The sequence below is a fragment of the Cydia strobilella genome, chromosome 1, assembly GCF_947568885.1.
Source record: "Cydia strobilella chromosome 1, ilCydStro3.1, whole genome shotgun sequence".
Classification (NCBI taxonomy): domain Eukaryota; kingdom Metazoa; phylum Arthropoda; class Insecta; order Lepidoptera; family Tortricidae; genus Cydia; species Cydia strobilella.
The window spans coordinates 25,899,252-25,924,463 of NC_086041.1; the positions used below are offsets into that span (position 1 = coordinate 25,899,252).

At 39.5% G+C, this 25,212-nt stretch overlaps 1 protein-coding gene and 1 long non-coding RNA gene across 2 annotated transcripts in view; one reads left to right on the forward strand and one right to left on the reverse strand.

The window, feature by feature from the left end:
• The window catches only part of LOC134742872 (uncharacterized), a 219,763-nt gene that overhangs the window by 133,673 nt on the left and 60,878 nt on the right, over positions 1-25,212 (reverse strand). The window lies entirely within an intron of this gene.
• Positions 2,184-22,655, forward strand: LOC134742179 (uncharacterized). Its single transcript, XM_063675164.1, has 18 exons — positions 2,184-2,438; positions 2,869-2,949; positions 3,398-3,660; positions 4,695-4,896; positions 5,864-6,037; positions 6,355-6,493; positions 6,657-6,809; positions 9,606-9,739; positions 9,921-10,069; positions 10,263-10,412; positions 11,683-11,813; positions 11,888-12,064; positions 13,950-14,100; positions 14,211-14,357; positions 21,066-21,172; positions 21,333-21,450; positions 21,758-21,949; positions 22,421-22,655. Exons 1-18 carry the CDS (start codon positions 2,312-2,314, stop codon positions 22,589-22,591), a joined length of 2,766 nt encoding a protein of 921 aa, XP_063531234.1. The 5' UTR covers positions 2,184-2,311; the 3' UTR covers positions 22,592-22,655.

Genomic DNA, 25,212 nt, shown 5'->3' on the forward strand with positions numbered 1-25,212 from the left:
TCGAATGCAAGAAGAATACAACTACAACGTACGTTGTTAAAACTGAATTTTGTAGAAAATGAGGGCTTATTTCCGTTGAGCAATAAAAATATATATTTACATTAACCTCTCATATGTACGTTGTGGTCAAAACTCATTGGTTCAAACACTTCAAACCTCGGTTTAAAGTGCGGCAGAAGACCAGAAAAAATCATTCTCGAAAAAAAGACGGATTAGTGAGTATTATATTTATGGAATGTAGAGTTAAGGATACGAATCTTCATATATCAAAAAGTGACTGTAAAAAACAGTAATTAGGTGGCGCCACAATGCAATCGAGGACCAATTTTTGACGGTCTCTTAGCCTTGTCGGTAGTGACCCCGCCTATGAAGCAGGAGGTCCCGGGTTCGAATCCTGGTAAAAGCAAGAGCATTTATTTGGTTTTTTTTTTATTACAAATATTTGTAATAAAAAAAACCCTTATATATCAATTTAAAATTATATATATGATCGTCTAGTGAGAGTATGTCGATCTGTGTAAAATTTTCCTATAATCTACCTAGTCTACCAATGGAAACTTGTAATTGGCTCACTGATTCTATGTCATTACCTAACTTATTACTTATTATTTGTAGGTTTTCCTAACAAATAAAATAAAAATAGAATAATATTATTCATTTATTTATTACTTAGATCTTTTTAACAATTATATATTTTGTTATAAAACTTATTTAGCAATAAATAAAGCACGAACGTTACTTTAGGTTTTCATTACATGAATATAAAAGTAAAATATATATAAAAAAATAGTCACAAAACAATACCCACAAAACAGTTTGGCTAATGAAAGTATATATCAAGCATCTCTTTGATTACAAGGATTGCATAATCTTTATACCGATACCGATCAAAATTATGCAATCCTTGTAATCAAAGGGCTGCCTGCAACAGATTTTTTGAAATTGTTGCGTTTTTTCAGGTTCATCTTTCATTAGCCAGACTACATATAAACACATGTGAGAGTAGTAGAGGCGTAATAGAGAGCTAGTACTCTCTCCAGGTAGAATTGCGCCCGGAGACCGAAATCCACTGAGAGTTGTATATTAGCAATGGACACTTCGTAAGCGTAATGTAGAACACGCTAAATTAGCGTTTTCCAAAAAAAATTTACATTTCATTCATGTCTACTTTCTAACCGTGCTGGAGTCTGGGAATTAAAGAAACATGAAGAATGGTTGAAGTAAAATTGTTAATTTACTAAAAAAAATTATAAAAGTAACAATTTAATACTTTTTTTAAATATTTTACAAACTTACCGTTGGTCGGAAAAATGATATGGACTTCGTAACATTTTTCAGATTTTTCATCTTACGCCCACTGTGGCAACTGTTTACGACGCAAACTTTTCCCATATTTATTTAATTTATATATATATCCTATATAGCGGCGGCTTTGCCCCAAGGCCTGGTAAGCCCAGGCCCGGGGCGGCGGTGGCTAATAGATAACAGGGGTGGCAGTCTAAATAATGCGTACTGAGAAAGGGGCGGCTAGTTTGACTGCAAGGTACCTAGCACTTGGTTCCTAGGCGGGCAAGACTTTAAATCTGCGAAATATGAAATCCTAAATCGTTATTAAAATAAATATCTTAAACATTTAAATAACAATTTTAAATCACTGACAGCGCACTTCACTCCGTCAATGAAGTCTAATTTCATGTCATATCGTTGTGCCACCCTAGCGCCACCGGACAGATTTCGAACTATTATTTACAGCTAACTGCTGTACACTTTTACACTTTTTGATACATGAAGATTCGTTTCCTTAACTCTACATTCCATAATTATATTCTTTGATTCCTAGTGTCGTCGTCCGTCCCATGTCCGTCTCCCTGGGCATGAGGCATGAAATAGTTTGACCTCGGTTTTGACATTTTGATTTCACAACCAATTGCCATTTTGACATAAATACTTAGTATAAATGACAGTTCTGAAATAAGTTACGGAAATTAGGTATTTTATACAAAATTAAAATGAAAAGGGGAAAAGTAAGTACTAAATACGAGTACATATGTGAAATATACGCCACTGTTTCTAAAATTACAGCGAAATATACTTTACCATATAACCATGTCAACTGTTACAGGGTTCTCAAGTTACTCTCAAGTCCAAGTCATATTCTTCCGTAATTCAAATTAAAGAAGAAGAAATCGTGCTGCCACCACTGGATGAACTAAAAATTAGCATTAAAAACCTTCGACTTACGTGTCTGGACCGCGTACCTCACAGCGTCACAGTTACGTTTTTTGACCAGCTTCTGATCAGCGAGACAATTATGCCGATAGGAGCAAGAGACCCTGAACTGGAGGATCTGTTCAATAGTCTAGTTATTAGTGGTAACATGAGCTTTGACCCTTCAGACTACGCGAAAATGTGTCTATTTGCCAATAACCCATTAATTGGTACGTACAGTGAATTGTCACAATTTTGTGCAATTTATTTATTTATTATTTCAAATAACAAATTGCACCTTACAGCTAATGCCAAAGCGGCACAAATTGAAATACATTAACAACATAAAGCAAGTAGAACATAGTCCTAGTCAATAACACATAACATACAACTAAGACACAGGTATAAATTATGATATGGTACTCTCAGGCATCTCTCTTTCTAATATCCTCTTGCATTCCATTATCAATGTATACATACGAGCAGCAGAGAAGACCCTGTCTTGCTTAGTTTGCCCTAGTGTAGTTTATTTAACACAGCGTGGCTATGTATAGAAATTACAGTTGTCACATTACCCAAGCCGTGTGAACCGTTTATAAATTCTACTGATTTGTTTTATGTAACTTGTTAGCTTATTCCCACCTGCTCCCATTATTCCAGTTCAAATTCAGGTCGCTGATCAATCGGAATGTGTGCCATGTCCAAGTTGCTGCAACATAGATATCCTACCGCTGTTTCAAGGTAAGTTTCATCAGAGTATTTCGCCAATTATCGAATGTAGACGACATTCGTAGCTAACTCCTTGCTACGAATGTCTGATATTCGATGTAATGACACAGAATAACTAATAGTACGTAATGACATTAAATCTCCCTCGTTATCTTTTTAGGGTTCCACACCCAAAGGGTAAAAACGGGACCCTATTACTAAGACTCCGTTGTCTGTCTATCTGTATATAAATATTTAAGTGAGACTGCCATACAACAAACGATTTTTTTTGCCGTTTTTTTGCGTAATGGTACGGAACGGAACCCTTAGTGAGCGAGTCCGACTCGCACTTGGCCGGTTTTTTTATTTAAGGTTCATTTTAGGCCAGGCTTTAAAGCTTACTTCTCTAAATCTTCTCTTGCTTTATTTTCTAAAAGTACTAGTTTGAAAGACCGATCATCGTTTTATATGAAATTATCAGGTGACACCTGCATGTGTGTTTCAAAACGCATGGAGCCAATGATCGAGCCAACTGTTCTGCAGCTGAAGAGCTGGGATAACTTACCCCTGATCAATTTAGAGCTCGAAATGGTCCGAAACCCTGAAAACAAGCTCCACCACGAGCTCCTGAACGCTGCCAACATTCTGAAAATGACAGTCGTCGCTGCATATAATATTATTAATCCATATGATACATCTGTCGAGTATGTTGCTGCCTCTAAAATACGATTAAGTAATGAATCCGTAAGTATCAGTTCCTCTTCGAGCCCTTTCTAGTGTTATTAGGTACCAAATTATTATTCCTTTTTTCGTCAAGAAGAGTTCCTATGGTAGGGACCCTTCCGACTGCATCATTACTTATTAGATCAGCTCCAAGTTGACATAGGTATTATAAATATGTTATCAAAATTACTGTCCTATCTATATCTATTCGATCAAACACCGGGTAGTGGATCAAATAAAAAGACTCTAGAAACAGCTAGGAACAAATATTTATTTTATTTTACTTTATTAGCTACACTAAACAGATATAGTACAATATCATGAATATACCAAATGAAGATAAGTAAAAGCTAAACTCCAAAAAACAGTTTCGATAAATATAATTGTCGAACCTGCTCACAAAATTTCACGAGAATCGATTGAGAAATGCGAGCTATAGAGAATGACATGCGAAAGCATTTTGACCCTAAGTTGTAACGGAAACCTTCGCTTCGTTCGCTCAATAAGATATAAGTAATAGTATCAAAAAGTCACTGCTGATGTATCTTATTAGAAGTTTATAATGAGTAGGTGATTGGGCTTTTTCGAAAACAAGACCCTTTTAACCATTTTCTAAATCTATGTTACCTACGTAGGTACCTACTACTTTCTAGTTCTTCCGAACTCTTTCAAATTTGTTGAGACATATGTGTCATAAATGCTACAAACGTTAAGCGAGGTTTAGACTAGCAAGAACTTACGTTACATTGCTGACTACTAAGGTAAACTGCATTCAAAATGTTTATCAGATACCGCAATGTAATGAAAATTGCATGCAAGTTCTTGCTAGTCTAAACCTCACTTTGTAACATCGTATGACAGGTACAACACGATAGTAGGTATTGATATTGTTTTATTAATGATTATGTTGTCCCTGTCACACAATGTTATATAACAGCCAGTGTAGGACCACATATATAGTTACCACATATATATATAGTGTTACCGTAATGGGATACACAATTAATTATATAAGAGAAGTACAAGATTTTTTATACCTATACATTTTTTTCCAGACTTCGGGTATCGAAATGTTCATGCACAGCACTCCATATCCGAAAAGATTTTCTATTAACAGTTTTTATCCCAAATGGGGAAGCATTTCGTGCGAAGATGCTTTTAGGAAATGTGAAGAAAAAATATGTTTCAGCCTGGATGATGTGCAAAACAATGAAAACATTAATTTAAATTATTACTTGAATCAGAAAAACCAAAGTAGTAAGTAATGAATTCTCGTTCAAAATGTTTATCAGATTCCGCAATGTAATGAGAATTGCATGCAAGTTCTTGCTAGTCTAATCCTATCGTTTTAGATATTGATCTAGAAACTGCATAAAGTGGCCATTGATAAATCATCCCTAAAATATTATAACTAATCGCGTCGAATGATGATTCCTATGACGGTTCTATCAGATCTCTTTTGCTTGGGCTTAATTGAGAAAATTATGTTTTGTACCGTCTTTTTATTACTAAAATGTTACATTTCTAAATAAATTAATGTGCTAAACTTCCAAAAAATGTCTGTAAACATTTTACGTGACAGCTCTGCTACTCCATATAAAAATGAACGATCATAGGTATCGTCAGTCGACGCGACAGGTATAACGTCTTAATAGATGTTCTGCCGCCAGAGTGCAGCACTAGCGCCTATCGTAAACCATAGAGTACAAAATACAAATACAAAATATTTTATTTGGTTTTAACACATAATACACAAAAGATAAATGGGTGGAATCTCCCATTAAGTATAAAGATACTTGTGTCGGGAGACACCGCTGCTCTTCCATTGAAGAATAGGGCACAAACCAACAAATTCTACTTAATTTAAACTTATATAGAATTTACAATTTATTTCCAATCTTATACACTGTGCCTAAAACTGTTTTTGTACAAGTTTCCACAGATACCTAATAATTAAGTAATAAAATATGACGTTGATACATCAAGGCGGTTTGTCGACAAAGGGCCTATCGGGAAATGCGAAAATCGAAATTTAGTTATCTGCTTCTTTATCGTTCAAATATGTAGATAGGTTAGATAACGAAATTTCGATTTTCTTGTTTCGCGGTAGACCCTTAGATTGGGATGGATTGTGGTAGTGGCTCTACGCATAGTTTCGCGTAATATTCCCTATTTAACCAAATAGACAAACAGCAGCATGACCTTGTCATAATCTTCCTTCCAGATTCCGTGGTTTGGGCTTCATTCCACCGTAGCCTGGTATTGGCAGGTGAAGAGCGTCTTCTCAATGACCACTTGCGCCAGTACCAGTGGCCGGTAGAATTTCACATGACCAACGAGGATGGCGGTTACAGCTTCATGGGCTTTCTGGATTTATCCAAACTCCTATACCCTGGAGGTATTTCACACTACAAACGGATTTTTAAACTGCATCATTTTAATGAGTACCAATTTTAAGCTGATATACGAGTACTGTCTTACGGATAGACGAAAATTACGAAAACTGTAACTAAGGGTTCCCTTTTTACCATTTTGGCTAAGTAACCCTTAAAAATGGGCTGTACTTATTTTTTATTAAATGATGTCAAGCTTGGGACTTGATTGATGTATTTTAACCACAACTTGGCACTTTTCATGAATACAGATTTCATAATATTTTGATATATTGTTAATGTAAAACATTATAATTATGATTGTATTTCTGGTTATTGCAAGTGACCACCGTACGGCTGGCGGTTCCTCTACTATGGTTAAACAGCTTTGTGATGTTGGAAAAATGCGGTTGCGAATCGCTCTTGAACTCCAATGAAAGGACACCGCGATCTGCGGCGGCTTCCGCGGGTCAGGCAATAAAGTATGTTTTGTATATATGAACTATATACAGTTAAATTTCTAGCATAGTAATATAATTAAGTTTCATGTGAAGATATTAAACCAAATGTGTTTTCTCTAAATCACATTTACAAGAACACTGCAGGTTCACCTCTTAGATAAATGATGTCTTTTAATAATACTAGAGAAACAGCGGCGACTTCTGGAAGTGCGATTACGGATGATACAATACCGCAGCCGCCGCCGACGGGAGCCGATGATTGCCCTGCGTTCATGATCGTCGAGGTGACGCTGGCTAGGCCCTTGCTTAACCCGACCATACCGCCCTTCATTCCTGAGTGAGCACAATCTTTCTGCAGATTATCCCTGTTATTATTATACGAGATAAAAAACATTGTGTTATTTACTACAAACACCTATTTTGCAAGATTGGGAAAGTAACCTGGATATACAAATATACAGCTTTTTTACGCAGGTTTGTTTATCATCATCATCATCCTCCTCAACGTAAGGGCTAGTTGCTAATTGTGCTTAGCGCCGGATTAATTAACGTCACTCAACAATGAACTACAAAATATCCCTAACAATGAAATTTTGAGAATGCTTTAACGGTGACAGACGGTTTAGTCCAACCAACCCTTAAATTTGCGCTTTTAACGCTCGAATATTTGCTACCACAAAGATCGAAATTACAATTCGAAATTAAAATCATTATAACTGTTTTTGGGATATCATTTAAGTAACAAAAGAGAACAAATGGTCCGAGAGCTGGTAGAAAATTGGAGTAGGTCCTTGAGGCAAGCTGAAAATTTGCCTGATGCTTCTCCTATCTTACCCTACCTCAGCACTACAAGTCTGGCTGCAGGGTAGCGGGTCTAAACCAACCTATAAATTTTAAAAGAATTTTTTTTGGTGCCCCAAGGTTCTTGAGGCAATCTGTAATTTTTACAGGTTAAAGTTAAGTATCTATATAGTCATAAAAAAATAAGCCAGACGATTAGGTCGGGGCTTTCTACCTGCCAGACGATCTAGAAAGTTACGTATGGCACTTACTCGTACGCAAAATTAAGTTTATTATCCTGTAGAAATGTATGCTAATACAGAGTTATTTTTGTAGTGCAGTAAATTAAAGGTAAAAGGTACAAATTAGAATGTACGATGTGATTATGATTATGAATATGTGTATATTTATGATAATTATGTACACTATGAGTATTAGTAGGGATATAGTTAACGTAATATGACCGATATTTGATGGTGAAAAGTCGGTGCCTTTTCGCGTAAACCGTGGAGTCAGACAAGGCTGTATGCTAGCACCTACCCTCTTTAATATCTTCTTCTCGGCTCTGCTTCTGACTGCTTTTGAGGAGTGCGATGTCGGAGTACACCTGCATACTAGAAAGGATAGGAAACTGTACAATATTAGTCTTCTCAAGTCAAAAAACAAGCGTCTAGACGTAATTGCTAGAGAGCTTCTGTATGCGGATGATGCTGCACTAGTTGCAAACTCTGAAAGCGAACTTCAGGAGTTGGTGACACGATTTGGTCGCGCCTGTCGACTGTTTTCTATGAGCGTCAACACCAAGAAGACTGTCATCATGGTGCAAGGCGTAAGCCAATCTCCGAGAATCATACTCGACGGTGCTGTACTCGATGTTGTGGACCATTTCTGCTATCTTGGCTCTACTACCACCCAGTCTCTATCTAGCGACAAGGAGATGGATACTCGGATAGGCAGAGCATCAACTGTTTTTGGGAAGCTTTTTGCGCGCGTATGGAGAAACCGTATGCTCACTACTTACATCAAAGTCCTTGTATACCAGACCTGCGTACTAAGTGTATTGCTGTACGCATCGGAAACATGGACTACATACGCGAAACAAAAACGCAAAATCGTCTGGCATAATTTTTTTATGACTATTTAGATATTCAATTTTCACTTGTAGAAATTACAGATTGCCTCAAGAACCTTTTTTGGGCACCAAAAAAAATTCTTTAAAAATTTATAGGTTGATTTAGACCCGCTACCCTGCAACCAGACTTGTAGTGCTGAGGTAGGGTAAGATAGGAGAAGCATCAGGCAAATTTTCAGCTTGCCTCAAGGACCTACTCCAAATTTCTACCAGCTCTCCGTCTAAAAGGCGACTTCAAGACCAGAGTCAGGTGCGTGGTTGCATGCTATGCCCTCGCCACATTTGGGTACACTGCTTGACAATGATTCTTTGAGTAAGTTTGAGTTCTTTGAGTGGCCTTGAGGTTAGGGGGTAAGGTGTGTGAGGCGCACCGTTGTAGGACTTGTAGGTATATACGGTGTAATGGTGGAGGAAAACGGGCATCACGGCTTGAGTTGCCAAAGGTGTGCTGGACATTTCCCGAGGCACCATTCCATAAATGACATAATACGTCGGGCCATATGGTATCGGCCAATGTTCCATGTGTTCTGGAGCCACCGGGTTTGTCACGCACGGATGGCAAGAGGCCGGACGGGTTAACGTTGGTTCCCTGGCGGAAAGGGCGTTGTCTCTTATGGGATGCAACATGTGTAAGTACATAATTATGCTGCGTCTCATTGGAGGCACACTCTTAACGCTGCAGGATCGGCGGCGGAAACGGCTGCAATGCAAGGCTCAAACACGCCAAGTACTCCACTTTGGAGGTGGTGTACGATTTCGTACCCGTTGCTGTGGAGACTGCTGGACCCTGGGGTAATGAGGCTTTGGAGCTTTTTAGGGAGTTGGGCAGGCGTTTAAGGGAGAGGGGTAATGATCCCCGCTCTGGATCTTGGTTGGTCCACCAGGTTTCCATCGCCATACAGCGTGGGAATGCTGCAAGCATAATGGGAACTTTTGGGCCAGGCTTGGTGCAGGGTGGGGATGGGCATTAATGGGGATGGGTTTATGGTTGTTTTTGACGAAGTTTGTTAGGTCAGGACGATGCTTGTGCGGATTGCGTTTGTTTTGACGAAGCATGTGGCGGATTACCTTTTTATAAGATTTAATTAAGTGTTTGAATAAAATAAAATAATTTTGTATTTTGATTCCATAAAATTAATGAGGATGAGTATGAAAAAAAAGAGAACAATGTTCTTGTATCCTACAAGCTGATAATGATAACTACAAAAACTTTCACTTAAGGTCAGAAATCGACAAGATGCTTGGTGAGAAGGCAGACACGTTGCTTACATGTACCGGCCGCGGGCAGCAGAACAGGGAGTGGCGCGACACTGTAACCAGCGGGGCTGAAGTTCTGCGCGGGCTACCTCACTTCGGTATGCTAGGAACATTAGTCGATTCACCCAAGCTACTTTAAAATATTTATATGGCGATCACACGTGTAAGAAAGTATGTTGAAGGCATTCATTTGTTCCATAGTTGTCTCACAAAGATTATATTACTAAGATAGCTAATAGGTAGGGGTTCTGAAGTGCAAAATTTGTAATTTATTTCTAGGAATAACAGAATTCTGCTCATTCAACCGCCAGCTAAGTAAAACGCGCACGCGTATCGAGTTGTCCACCTCATTTTGGCAGGAAGCGGCCATCTACGTCAACAACAACTTCGTCGTGCAGGATTTCGTGTACTCTGACAACACTTTTGAAGTACGTATTCTATGTAAACTAGGTTTAAGTTATACTCCCAAAATTAAGCTAATTTCTACTATAAAGTCACCGCACAACTTCTTTTTTTTTTTTTACCAACCGCCTGAGATGTGGTAGACCTATAGAACTGTATACCGCGGATCCCTGTTTCAATGATGCGATATGTGTAATACCTATTACGTTTATTGGTCAGGAGATGGTCATGATGGCGCACTCGTGCCTAGTACGCGAGGCCTCCAAGGCTCTGCTCGGCAGCGAGCCGGAGCAGGACCAGACTCTGCGGGCCGCAAGGCACGCCCGCCAGCTGCAAGACATCCCACATGCCACGGAGCTGTATTTGCAAGTATGAATTAAGTACATTTAATACATCAAAAGCGCTGGACCTTGCTAGCTACCACCTGGAAAGGACCTGCAGGCAAACGACGCTCCGGGAAACCAAATAGCCGCTGGACTGATGACATAAATAAAACAGTCGGGACAAACTGGAGACATGTAGCTGCAAATAGGGATAGATGGAAGTCCTTGGAGGAGGCCTTCACCCGATGAGGGGTTCTTGTCCGCAAACTAAATTTTTGTTATAAGATTATAATATCAAATTACTCAATAATATATGTGAAAAATTGACTTATTTAAATTGACATACTAAAAATACATAAAATTATATTTATAAATGCTTTACTGTAACGAAACTGACTTATTTAATGTAATTAACTTGGACTCGAAATAAAAGACTTTTTTATTTTTATTTATTTATTTAATACATCAAAAATCATTTGCGTTTAAATGTATGAACGGCACGTCTGTACACGCGTCATTGTGTGAGTAAGTCGCTTAGGACTGGCTTTCGTGCGGCGCGCGGAGAAGGCGAAGCCGAAGCTTGCCGACGCCGGCCGAAGGGACACTTCAAGCCGCCCGCCGCGTTGGATAATTCGACCTAAATATATACTTGTTTTATTTCGCTTCAATTGTTGAATTGGCTTTATCAGTTTATAGTCCTGTACGTACTTGGACTTTCAAAACGCCATTATTAAATGTACGTTATTGTTGTTATTGATTTTATATAACATATAAAAATAAAATTAATTAATTATTAAATAATAGAATTAAAAAAAAACATTTTTTTTGTGAAAAGTGTGTAAAGGTTTTACTTAAGGAACAGAAAAATCGGTATATAGGAATGTGACTTAAATGTGACGTATGATAATTTTTATTTATAGGTATGTAAAAATTTAGCCTTTTTTACTTATATTTCGTGTTTTGAATATTGGAAAACTTGATTAATTATTTCTACAAATTGATAAGAAGTATAAGAACATACCCGAACATAAATAGCACAATACACCGGCATTTTGAACGTTCCGTCATCGCGTCGCTAACCAAACTCCGAAGTCCGCCAGATTTCTGTCGCGGGGCGAGGTAATTCGAGTCGGGGCGGGGCGGTGCGTGGCCGTTCTGTCTGTATGATAATACTTATTCTGTGCCCAAACTGTTCCCTACCTGGCCCAAACGTCCCAAATATGCTAGCTGCATTGCCACGCTGGATAGCCAAAGATGTCTAAACTACTTCTTCACAGTTTATGTAATCGTTATGACAATGTCTTCCTTAATAATAGTTGGTGGTAGAGAATCAAAACAATGCGCACAGCTGGCGGGAACTGGCCACTTGCCTGATGGATAAGGATTTTGACCTCGCCAGAGTGTGTATCAATGAGGCGTTGCTACTGAACCCCCGGCACCCGCTAACGTAAGACATTAATCTGCTTTTATCCGTCTTCTCCGGTAGATTGTATATAAAATATAAATTTGTTATTTTTGCAGGCTACTCTCGAAAGGTTCCATGTTGTACCAAGAGGATCCGGAATCAGCAGAGTTGTTTTTCACGGCAATATTAGCATTATATCCATTCTGGACCTGCGGCTGGGTCATAGCGCAGGCTTTCTATGCCGAGCGCCAGGAGTTCCTCATGGCCGATAAAATCCTGCATTGTGTGAAAGAGTAAGCATTATATTCTTCACCACACCAGCTGGTAAAGGCTCTCATGATTGCAATCAAATGAAAATTTTGAGTTATTTATTTATTTATACTTACTTTATTGCACATAAAATAAGTACAAAAGGTGGACTTAATATGCCTTTGAATCGATTTGCTTTGATTTTGTTTGACATTTTACAGTTAGTATTTTCCTTGTTTCGGTGTGGTGAAAATTTTTGTGTTTCACTCGGTGGCTAAATTTGTGCCTTGAAACCCTCGCAACGCTCGAGTATCCATTTTTCAAGCCACTCGCTACCCTCGTGGTTCATTTTTAGAATAAGTCGTTTGCTCGGGTATCAATTATTAGCATGAGAGGTTAAACAGCAACTTTGCCCCCTTGTAAAATAACTATAAACCGGTTGTAATAGTACATTATGATACAAGTGTGCTAAGTTGGTCATTACACACGAGGCGATATTGTGCGCGCGAGCTGTAAGCGAGCGCGCAATAAGAAAGCCGATGTGTGTAATGACCAATGCACACGCGTTTCATACGACGTTTTTCAACACACTTGCGAGGAAAAAAAGAAACTTTCACATTAATCAAATTTTAATAGTTGAAACAGCATTGTGTGTTTCATCTGTCATACTCGTACTGCCGGCCGGCGCCCGGCCCTCGCTCGCCCCGGCCGCAGGCGGCGCGGCGGGCGGGCCGGCCGGGCCGCGCACTGCGAAGGCGGTCGGGCGCGCCCATGCCCGTCAGTCCGACCAATTAAAGAAGGCTCCCTTTCCATGCATATTATTAGCAATCAGTTAGATTCTTAACTCAGTCGGATAATATAATGAAAAAGCACGAGTGAATAATACACTGAAAGAGCACACGTGTTTAATATCTAGGATTATGAGCCAAAAATCGGTGGAATAAAAACGTCGTTTTGAGCAAGTGTGTTGAAAAAAAAGTTAATATTTATCCTTTTTAGGGTTCCGTGTTTAAGTATATGCGTTACCAACTGATATGTTTGAAATCAGTGCCAAGCCAAGTAGTAATAATACCAATCACAAATAATCAGCTTTATGTCTACAAATCCCATTACAACTGTACAAATATTATAAACGTGAAAGTAATTCTGTCTGCCTGAAACTTGGCATGAAGGTTCCTTGAATTGTTTTATATTTTGAAATAAAGTCCTCTGTATAAGCGACAGAAAATAACTCAGTCCCAATACCACACTTGCGTGCTATGACTGTTCAAGAATTAGTAATAAATGCTCTTTAAAAAATACGACAACAAATAAACGCATCAGATTTACACTAATGTGCCGACAAGCATGGTACGAACTGCGCTAAGAAGGTTCAACCGTGTGTTCTGTTCTGAGGTGTGTTCTTAAATACCTACAGAAAGTTCGTTTATTGTCGTCGTGTAACGCTGCGTCTTACATAGGCGAACACTCGCGAACGCGAAGAGAAGCGACGCGGCGCGGCGCGGCCGGCCTAAGGCGTTCGCGTTCGCAACGAGATCGCCCACGTAGGACACTTCTATAGGTAGGTATCAAAGGATTAATTAAGGCGCCGTGCCGCGTCGCTTCGCGTTCGCGTGTTGTTCGCCTACGTCGTAGTACGCTGCGTTAGGCAATCCAACGTACATACTTATATAGCCGCATCCTTATCGAATTGCACCAAAATCACTATAAATATATGGTTCAAAATTTGGCTTGGCACCGACTTCAAACATATCAGTTGGTAACGCATATACTTAAATACGGAACCCTAAAAAGGATAATATTTTATTTCATCCTTTTTGAAGTCGGTTTATCTTTTTTTTATAAAAGTTTTTATTAAGAAATCGGTTTATTAGGCCATTGGTATTTTAAGCTCTGAATATTTACTTTATCTTATTTGCTCAATTGAAGGACTCTAACTGAAAACCTGGCAGTGGACCTAGCACCTGAGCGAGGCTGGGAGAAGGAACTGGGCGACTGGTGGTATTCAACACCTCTTCTGCCCGCCACGAATCAACTTCTAGAGGCTGCTGATCTCTTATTGAGATTACGTGCAATGCCGGTATTATATTTGTGTCAATTTCATATGGAAATATGTACGGACTGAGTCTTCCTCAGAGAGACTAGTTTTAGTTAAGTCGATTATTCATTATTTGTATTTATCTTTAACAGCTGGCAGAAGTATGCCTGGCACGGGCGCTGTCAAGTCAGGGCGTGACACCGGCGTACTCGCACCTCGTGGCGCTGGCCTGCCGACTGCGCGGTGACATCGACAACGCGCTCTGTCTTCTCAAAGAAGGATTTGATTCCTTTGGAGAGGTTAATCTTCAGTTCACTCTGCTGTAGTTGATTGGAGAAGACTGGTGCCACACAAGTAGCACAAAGGTTCTGTGTCTATGCATTTTTACTGATATACAGCAATTTTAGTAACAGCTTAAAATTGCTGTATATCATGCTATAATGCTGATATAACTAATTTGGGCACAAATTTCGTGGCTAAATGCTGTACAATTGAGTTGTAATTGCTCTATATTAGCATTAATAAATGTAACAGCAACAGCTACTCCAAGTGCTGAACATTGCCTGAATAACAAGGTACGTGGTCCTAATTATAGCTACTATAATTTATTTATTTATTTATTTTTTATTTATTTATTTAAGAAACAAACAGTCGTTTACAAACAAGTTTACAAATATTTCTTAAATTAAGACCTGGAGTTTCATTATTGTATATAAATTGCAGTCTATAAAACAACAAAAACATAATGTAGGTAGGTACTAGGTAGTAACAGTTTGAAGGTAGGTATAGGTAAAACTCACGAGAGCCGGCGGAAGATTTGTACTGAAACTGTAAATTATATCTAAAAGAAAAACCTCGCCGATTCTCGTGATTCGACCCATAAGTAGGTACAGGTAATTAAGTTAATAACACATTCACACCACTAACACTGACTTGGAACGTATTTCAAACTGGAGCTCTTTTTATGGTTTAAAGGTTAATCCTTCTAAAACCCAAGTTATCATAATTGGTAGCCCAAGAACCATAGCAAGAGTAGACTTTGATAAATTACCAGGTGTATTTTTTGATGGGGTACTGATACCTTACTCTCCCCAGGTTAAGAATCTAGGCGTAGTCTTTGATCGCACGCTCTCATGGATACCGCAGGTCAGTGAAGTGAGCAGGAAGGTCTTTGCAGCTGTGGGTTCCCTACGACGAGTTCGTAACTTTTTGCCTTTTGCCACTAAAATTGCGCTTGCCCAGTCCCTCCTATTGCCCATTTTGGACTATGCCGATATCAGTTATTTAGATCTGACAGAAGAGCAACTGAATAAACTCGAGCGGCTTCAAAATGTTTGCATTAGGTTTATTTTCGGATTACGTAAATTTGACCACGTCTCGAGCTATCGTACGCAGCTCAAGTGGTTGCCTATCCGTTTCCGCCGCGACTCTCATATTCTTCATCTTCTTTTTTCCGTACTGTTTCTCCCAAACACTCCCTGCTATCTCAAAGTCCGTTTTAAATATCTTAACTCTGTCAGGTGCTCTCAAAATCTTCTACTTTACCCACCTCCTTCTTCTTCAAAGGTCTACAACAATTCTTTCAGTTTTCGCGCAGTTCGGTTATGGAATGCTCTGCCCATCGATATTAGACGTGCTAAATCCCTCTCTATATTTAAAAATCGTTTAAAGGAACATTATTTATCTGAGTCTTAATCCTTCCGTGCTCTCTATGAAACTCAATGTTATGGCTACCTCGACATACCCGTATATATATATAGGTATAAGTTATATATAAAATGTATGTATTAATTTATGTAGTGTATGATTTATTGGATAGTTGTAGTTTATGTATTTTATTATATTTGTCTAAATTGTTTTCACAAATTTTGCTAATTTCATTTTTTTTTTTGCGCCACCCGTACACTTAACTATGTTCGCCGTTTCGCTATCTGAAGGTTGTCTGGAAGAGATCGCTGTTTAGCGATAAGACCGCCTGTTGTAACCTACGCCGTTAAATTCCAATGTATTCTCTGTAACCTTTATTTTGTAGTGTGCAATAAAGTATTTTATTATTATTATTATTATCTTTATTTATTATTTTTCTTATGTTAGGTTTTTTATAATATGCATATAAAAGTAAAATATAAAAACACTTACAAAACAATACAAAATACATATAAACAAATTATAAAAAACCTAACCTAGGGTGCCGCCAGCAGCGGGGCAGGGCCCAAGCTGCCGGTGGTCAGGGCCGCAGAGAGAGGAACCGGCGGACTATCCGCGCCGTGTCCAAGATCACCGCCTTCTGCATCTGACCCTTGATCCAACCACCTAGCGAGAGTCTCTCAAGGTGTTGGTCGAGACTCTTCGCTATGAGACCGTTCGCTGAAACGACTATCGGGACAATGATCGTCGAATCAACATCCCACATGGCGGTTATCTCGTGAGCCAAGTCTAGGTACTTACTGGACTTGTCCTTCTCGGCTTTCACGAGATTCTCATCATGGGGGATGGTGATGTCGACGAGCACGGCCCGGCGCTGCGATCGATCTATTATCACAATGTCAGGCTTATTGGCTACGATAGTCCTGTCAGTGATAATAGATCGATCCCAATAGAGCGTGGCACGACCATTCTCGAGAACTGGCACAGGTAAATACTTGTAGTACGGTACTTCGCAGTCCACAAGGCCGTATAGAAGAGCAAGCTGCTGGTGAATAATCCTGGCTACGAGATTATGTCTGTGCAAGTACTCGCCGTTAGCAAGATGAGAACAACCGGAAATGATATGCCTGAGTGACTCTCCGGGACGGCGGCATGCCCGACAAATGTCGACCGTACCGTCCTTCAGGATATATTTCCGATAGTTGTTCGTCATCATAACTTCGTCCGCAATTGCACAGGCAAAACCCTCGGTTTCTCCGAAGAGGTCCCCGAATCGTAACCAGTTCACCGACGCGAGCAGGTCTACATCGGGTCCCATGAGGGCCTTGTAGAACCGCCCGTGTAGCACCTTACTCTCCCATACCGCCTTGCGGCCCGCAGCACTTTGTACCACAGGTTTGTGCCAGTTCTCGTTTGCCAAGGAGAGCGGCGTGAAGTGTCTGTCCACTGCCACCACATCACGATGCATCCCACACTCGTTGTTAAGGAAATAATTCCTGAGATTGCACACCTCGCGGTTGTGGAGATCTTTGGCGTTAAGGAAGCCTCGACCTCCACACTTCCGTGAGATGTACAATCTCATAACTGACGAGCGTGGGTGTAGCATACGGTGTGTGGTGAGTAGTAGACGGACCCTCCGATCCAGGGCGTCCAGCTCGGTCTGAGTCCACCTTAGTATGCCAAAGGAGTATATGAGTATGGGCATTACCCAGGCGTTGAAGGCGCGCACTTTATTGCCTCCTGACAAAAGACTGTTAAGGACTTTTGTGAGCCGACTGAAAAAGCGCTCCTTCACCGACCGTCTAATACCCTCGCCCTCAATACCCAACGACTGTGACATACCAAGGTATTTATAGGTTTCTGATTCAGAGATAGATCTGAAAGACATTGTCTCAGAAAGTTGTAAATTTGTTGAATTTACAACCTCCCCCAGCTGTACATGCATAACCGCACACTTATCGACACCAAACTCCATTCTGATGGCGGTACTGAAAACTTCTGTGGTTTTTAATAGCACCATCAAGTCTTGGTTATTTGGCGCAAATAGCTTGAGGTCATCCATGTACAGAAGGTGAGAAATGACTTCACCCTCTCTCCGAAGCTGGCAACCTAACCCTGAATCCTTCAGCAGGGTGCTGAGGGGATTCAGAGCTAGGCAGAACCACAGGGGACTCAGACTGTCACCCTGAAATATTCCTCGCTCGATCCTTATAAAGTCCTGCGGGCCAGGGCGGTCATCTCCACCTCCTGGTTGACAAAGGACTGTGATCCACTGCCTCATACACGCACTTAGGAAGCATATTAAAGCTGCATCAAGTTTATACAGCTCCAATACCCTTCTCAGCCATGAGTGAGGCACCGAATCATAGGCCTTCTTATAGTCAATCCAGGCGGCCGAGAGGGCCCCCCTGTTCCGCCGAACTTGCTGGCATATGGTCATGTCTATGAGGAGGAGCAATTACTAAGTAATGACATGATTACCGGAAAGTGACATAAATATACATAAGAAAAATTTACATAATTAATTAATTACCGAAAAACACATTTTAATGAATTAATGGAACAGTTAAACAAATCCAAATTATTAAGTTTTTCATTTTCGTTAAAAAGTTTACAAACACGTCTTATAAATACATTTCGTGCATAGCATGTTCTACTATAGGGAATGGAAAACATTTTTTTCTTCTGACAGTGGCGCTGACGTCTACGAGGAACTCTCAAACGTATTTGATGTAGTAGTGAGGGGACATCTAATACATTGTTCATAATTTTGAAAAGTAGGACAGAATCTACACAGTCTCGTCGACTAGCAAGAGTTTGGAGCTTATGATGTATCAGCGACTCGTTATTGTTAAGGTGAGTATGACCAGTTCTAAAATCGAGGGTTCTAACAAACTTTTTTTGTATTCGCTCCACTCTTTCAATATGAACATTATGATAGGGTTTCCATATTGCGCAGGCAAATTCTAGGTGGCTGCGAACAAAACTGTTAAAAAGGATTTTGTAAGTGACACTATTTTTAAATGGCTTTCCCACCCGTAAAATGAAACCTAGTTGTTTGTACGCCCTTTTTATAACCGATTCTAAATGAGGTATAAACGTTAGTTTTGAGTCCATAATAACTCCAAGATCGCGGATTTGTGTTACTCTACTCAGATTATTGTTGCCTAATGTGAAATTATAGTTAACATTATGTTTTTTCTTAGAAAAACTGATGACACAACATTTATTCTAGTTTAAAAATAAATTATTTTTAGTACAAAATGTCTCAAAATTTTTCAAATCATCTTGGAGCAAATAATAATCTTCAACAGAATTGATAATCTTATAAATTTTTGTATCATCTGCGTAGAGCAGCACTTTCGAGTTTTTAATATATTTATCTATGTCATTAATAAAAAGCGTAAACAGTAAAGGGCCTAAATGAGATCCCTGTGGTACTCCGGAACTAATAGACTTCCATTGAGAGGCGTAACCTGCTAGAACAACACATTGGCTCCGATTCTCTATATATGACTTTATCCAGCGGAACAAGTCCGTGTATTCCAAGGTGCCAAAGCTTGAGTAAAAGTGTATTGTGGCATATTTTGTCAAAAGCCTTGGCAAAACCTGTATACACGGCCTCTACACATGCGCCTCCATCCATCGCTACTAATATATCATTAGTGAAAGTCAATAGGTTAGTATCTACTGAACGACCTTTGTAGAAACCGTGTTGATTAAGGCTAATGTGATTTTTGACTACTTGCGAGAGTTGATTTGTGACTATCTTTTCGAAAATTTTGTTAAATTGGCATAATTTTGAAATCGGCCTATACTGTTCAATATTTTGGCTAACTTGACCCTTGGGGATTGGAGTTACGAAAGCTTTTTTACAGATTTCAAGAACGAAACCAGTTTTAATGGATTTTTGGAAAAGAATAGTGAGTGGGGACGATAAGTTCGCTGAACAATTTTTAATAAAAATTGGGTGAATACCATCCGGGCCTGCACCTTTGTTGGTATTGATTGTGTTCAATATCTTGTGGACAATAGCACGGTCAATATATATACTACTTGCGTCAATTAAGGGTGCAGTTGGTGGCACCAATGTATCAACTCGCAAATTAGTATCTGACTTTTCAAAAACGGAGTGAAAGTGATCATTAAATAAGTTACAAATTTCTGCACCGTCTGAGGTTGTGCGATCTTTATATTTCATAGTCTTAGGTATTTTATTTTTAGTATTAATCGACTTAATATACGACCAGAAATAATTTGGATATGATTTAATTTTGTTTTCCGCGTAGTATATAGGTATATAACCGTTGTAGCATTGTAATTCCATTTTTTCTGCGCGTTTACGTAATATTTTAAAGGTCTCGTAGTCTAAAGGATTACGGTTTTTTTTTTTTGCTATGCTTATAATGCTTTAAAGAATCGAAATATAAATTATCAGTGAAATTGTGGTATGCAAAAACGCGTTTTTAATTTTTACTCAGTACGAGAGAGGCATTGAAGTGCAAGTCGTATTGTACGTGCAAATGAAGTTGCCATATTGTAAATAAATAATAAAGTTCAGATAAGTAAAATTTGGGTTATTTCCATTTTGTGCTAAATTTTAGCGGGAATGTAACTTTACTTAAATACCATACATATTTAGGTCTAAATTTTCACGCGCTCTCATAATAGGTATTCACAAATATGTGAAAAAAGTTGAAAATTAAATAGGCGAAAATACGAGTGATTTTTTTTACGTGTAAATTTTAAATGTAGTTTAAAATTCATATTCATTCATTAAATTCATATTCATTTAATTTTAATTTAATTCAGTTCAAGCCGATAGAAGTGCACAGAACATTATATAATTTGTTAATAAACTTCACATCATGACTGCGTGCGTTATAGCGGTTCATATGTTCTCTCTTAAAATGCAGGTGCTTTAAAGGTACACCTGTGAACCACTGCACTATTTGTGTCCACGAAATGCGCTTTTGCAGCTGATAGGGTACAAGGTTATTAAAGGCTGAATAACAGTAAACCCTGTGGCGTCTTTGTAGCCCGTAATAGGATCGCAGTACAGAATAACGCATTATATTGTGTCACGTTATTTCTTACGCAGCTATTGCAGTCCGAGTGAACACTAACAAGTCGTTAAAAGTGCTTAAAAACCGATGTGGACCTAGTGTGGAATTACATAATGCAGCTTTGTGCTACTTGCAGATAGTTTAAAGATAAAGATAAAAGATAGACATAGTTATATTTTTATAGAGTAAAACCTAAGTCAGTTCCTTCCAGAAAAAAAAGTGGAAGAACATTATACCGACCAAAACACTAAATAACTTATATATGATACTTATTTGAGTATGTTTATGTTACAGGTTAACTATTTGCACAGTTTACAAGCGGAATGCTTGAAAAAAAAGAAAAATCACAACGCAGCTTTAACATCTTTCGAGAAAGCTGGCAACTGTGTAAACTCATACAGGTTGGCAAACAAATTTGGTCCAAAAAAAATTACAGTTTTGTAGCTTGATTACAATTTTGATGATATTGCATATCTGTAAGCTGTTTTAGATTTATGCCTGTAATCTCTCTCTAATCCGTCCGTGCAATAAGTATCTATAACTAACACTATGTTTGGTCAGTATACTGAGCGCACTACCGGGCCGAGAGCCGCAGCGAGCACGCAGCGTGCTTGTCGAACTGCTGCGCCGGCAACCCAGCGCCTACGCCTGGATGGCCCTCGCCGACGACTGGCTCATGGTATAAGAACAAACATTGCGTGCGGCCGGGCCACGAGTTGCAGGGTGTTCGGCGATCCGAAGATCTCGTTCTGAAATACAGTTTACACAGTCAGCAGAGCAGCTGCAGATCTAATTACTTAAATTTTGGATCCCGGAGTTCTTTCCCAACTTTATGTCACAGATCACAGACTTTAATTGTTGATCCATTTAGGGTGCAAGCTAAATTGGTTATGAATACTAAAGGTATGAGTGTTCAATTTAAAGTAAACCCTAAATGGCTGAACAATTCAAGTCCGTGACTGTACTAAGGGCACGATATGTTACAGCGCCAAGTCGCGGCTGGAAAACTCGGCGGCGCCGGCGACGCGGACGCCGAGGTAGCGATGTCGGCGTGCGCGGCGGCCTGCGCCGAGCAGGCGCTGCGGTGGGACCGCCGCTGTGCGCGCGCCTGGGCGCTGCTCGCACAGCTCGCCAAGCCCAAGGCTCGTCGAGCCCACTGCAAGGCTATGGCTTCTTCTGTGAGTGCCAATGATAACTGTACCTAAACATGTTTTGCACCAACGACGCGAGGACATGGTTTCTAGCGCAGATTCCCAGGTCCAAACCCAGCTGCAGTGTCATGGACACTTCTGCGATTGCGAGTAAAGTAGCCCTCTTTTAGGTAGCAATTCTCCTGGGTAGACTACGATCTTGTGCTGACTTTAAACAAGTTTTGTCTATTTGCTCTCTGTCTGTATGACTGTCTGTGACGCCGCACTATTAGCTATTAGGATATAATACATAATTAGTTATCTCTATCTGACTGTTGACATCTCCTTAATAAATGAAGGTGCGTTCATGCGTTGTCGAAGCGCGTACTTAAAAAAATCAGCACGCGCTTCACATATAGCCTACAGCCGAATGTCTGTTTCAGGAGTTATACGGATTAATTAAAGGCATTTTGCGATAACTGTAAATTAACAAAAAATCATTGTCGTTTCTTACCACAGTTTGGCTACAAATGGAGTGACGAGAACTGTGAGTTGTCCGGAACTCAGCAGTCACTGTGCCACCTGCTCGGCTCGGCGCTCCAGGAGTGTCGCTGCAACCTCTGCGAGACCACCAACAAACCTGACTGCGCTCATTTAGAATGTGAATGTGTTAAATCTGTACTTCTTTAACACTGTTAATTTTGATTGTACTTACTTAATGTGTCTGAACATTTATAATAAAGTATTCCGTGCATGCTTTATGATTTAACATTTTTTTTTATACCACGTCGGTGGCAATTAAGCATACGGCCCGCCTGATGGTAAGCAGTTACCGTAGCCTATGGACGCCTGCAACACCGGAGATATTACACGCGAGTTGCCGACCCTTTAAAAACCTGTACACTCCTTTTTTGAAGAACCCCATACTGTAGCCCCTCGGGAAAACCTCGGCAGGGAACTCATTCCACAGCCGAAGCGTACGCGGGAGGCAATTCCTCTTAAACCGCACAGTACGCGACCATTTAGGTGCTAGGGTGTGAGGATGAACACCCTGCCGATGGCGAGCGGTGCGGTGATAGAAAGCGGCCGTTGGCATCATGACAAACAGTTCTTCAGAGCACAGCCCATTGTACAAGCGGTAGAACACGGCGAAGTCTCTCCTTAGACTTAAAGGTTCAATACCGCTTGTGAGTTTGGGATCGTCGACGATTCGTACAGCGCGCCTTTGGACTGAGTCGAAGGATCCAAGCTGGCATCCAGGTGCTCCTGCCCAAAGGTGACAGCAGTACTCCATATGGGGTCTGACTTGCGATTTATATAGCAGCATCTACCTATAAAAAAATGCGTGTGTCGTGAAACGTTAGGTTGAAACGAAGTATAATTGTTATTGATAAACGTAGTATATTATTGATTTAAATTTAATCGACAAAAAAATAACTAAGTAATTATTCTCTTCGGTTACCGCGATAGTTACTCATGAAATAAAACTATGAAAACGGATTATATCGCGTATATTGAATTTATAATACATCCCGACGTTTCGACGCTGTAAAGGGTTCAACATACGCGATATAATCCGTTTTCATAGTTTTATTTCAAAATAATAACTATCGAAACTGCTCACAACTTTTCACAAATCAGTTCAGAAATGAGACTTACAGGCAAGGGGAACAACTAAACATAAGAAAACATTTTTTTACAAGCTGAAATTGATACGCTTAGCTCGAGCTTCACACTCGCTTAATTAATCAAAACCGGCCAAGTGCGAGTCGGACTCGCGTAACAATGTATTTTTTATGTGAAACGTGAGTTTTTAAAAACCCGTAGGGTCGGATCAAAAACTAAGTAATTAAGTCCGACTCACGCTTGACTGCACATTTCTAATAGGTTTTTTGTCATCTATAGGTAAAGTACTATTTTGTGTTTTTTTTTTTTAATTTTAGACCCAGTAGTTTCGGAGATAAAGGGGGGGAATGGTATTTTTTTCTTAAATAACTTCTAAACTATTTATTTTAAAATTACAAATAAATATATTTGAGATTCTCAAAATGAGATCTTTTATTTGATATGTAACACGATATAGTTTGAAAAACTTTATTTTTTAATTTTCCCATTTACCCCCCAAAACTGGCCCCCATGTTGAAAATTTATTTGTTTACGTTACATGTCCGTCTTTGGGTTATAAACTTACATATGTGTACCAAATTTCAACTTAATTGGTCCAGTAGTTTTGGAGAAAATGGCTGTGACAGATGGACAGACAGACAGACAGACAGACAGACAGACGCGCGAGTGATCCTATAAGGGTTCCGTTTTTTCCTTTTGAGGTACGGAACCCTAAAAATATAAAATTCAAGTGCCATTGCATACACGTCCGGGGGGATCGAACCCGGATTGTCGCTGTTACCCTGATTGCATATATTTACGTAACCCGGTGACTACTTCTCGAGAAAGAAAGAACAAAAGAGGGCCGTGACGGCAAAATCTTACACCTTTATCCGCCAACCGTCCGATAAGGAACTTTTATAATTTACAGACATACAAATATGTTTGATGTCGCAATTCACAACATTCAGTGTTGGTAAATTAGTACAGCAACGCAACTGCGGAACACCTTGATAGCCGACAGCAAGGAGGTATTTGTTTTTATTTATACTTTCCACCTAATATGTTGTGGTATTGTATAAACAAAACATTGTAAACATTGTCATAGACCTGGGATGACTACATACCTATTGTTAGAAAGCGTATTTAAAGAGACTGTGGAACGCAGGTTCATCATTCGATAGACGCTTTGCTTGCCTACACTGCTAATAAATTATATAGACCATTGCGTGGGCTCCAGCACAGAAAAAGATACAGTTGTCAAAGGAAAATGTACGAGTAAGTTTAAGATCACTTTCAGCCACCGTAAACTTCTTCAACATTGCCTCCCTTTATTAATGGGAACTACGAGTATTACTTTTTTATGACAGGCACTGTTGAGCAAGTTTATGATACATAACGTGAAATCAACTAAAAATATTTTTCGTTACTATACAAAGCTAACCTAACGTAAAGGTAAACATTACTATTAATTTTTGGTTACGTTTTGAAATTCGTACGAATCCTACGGTTGTACGTAAATACACGTTTGTAAAAACTTAAAATAATATTGTAACGGTTAAGATTTTTGGCTCTGCAATCTCCTAAGGCCCACAGTCTGTCCGTCCGGCCGCGACTTTGCTCCGTGATCGTTAGTGCTAGAAAGCTGCAATTTGGCATGGATACATAAATCATACATAGCGAGAGAACGGTAATAGTTATTTACG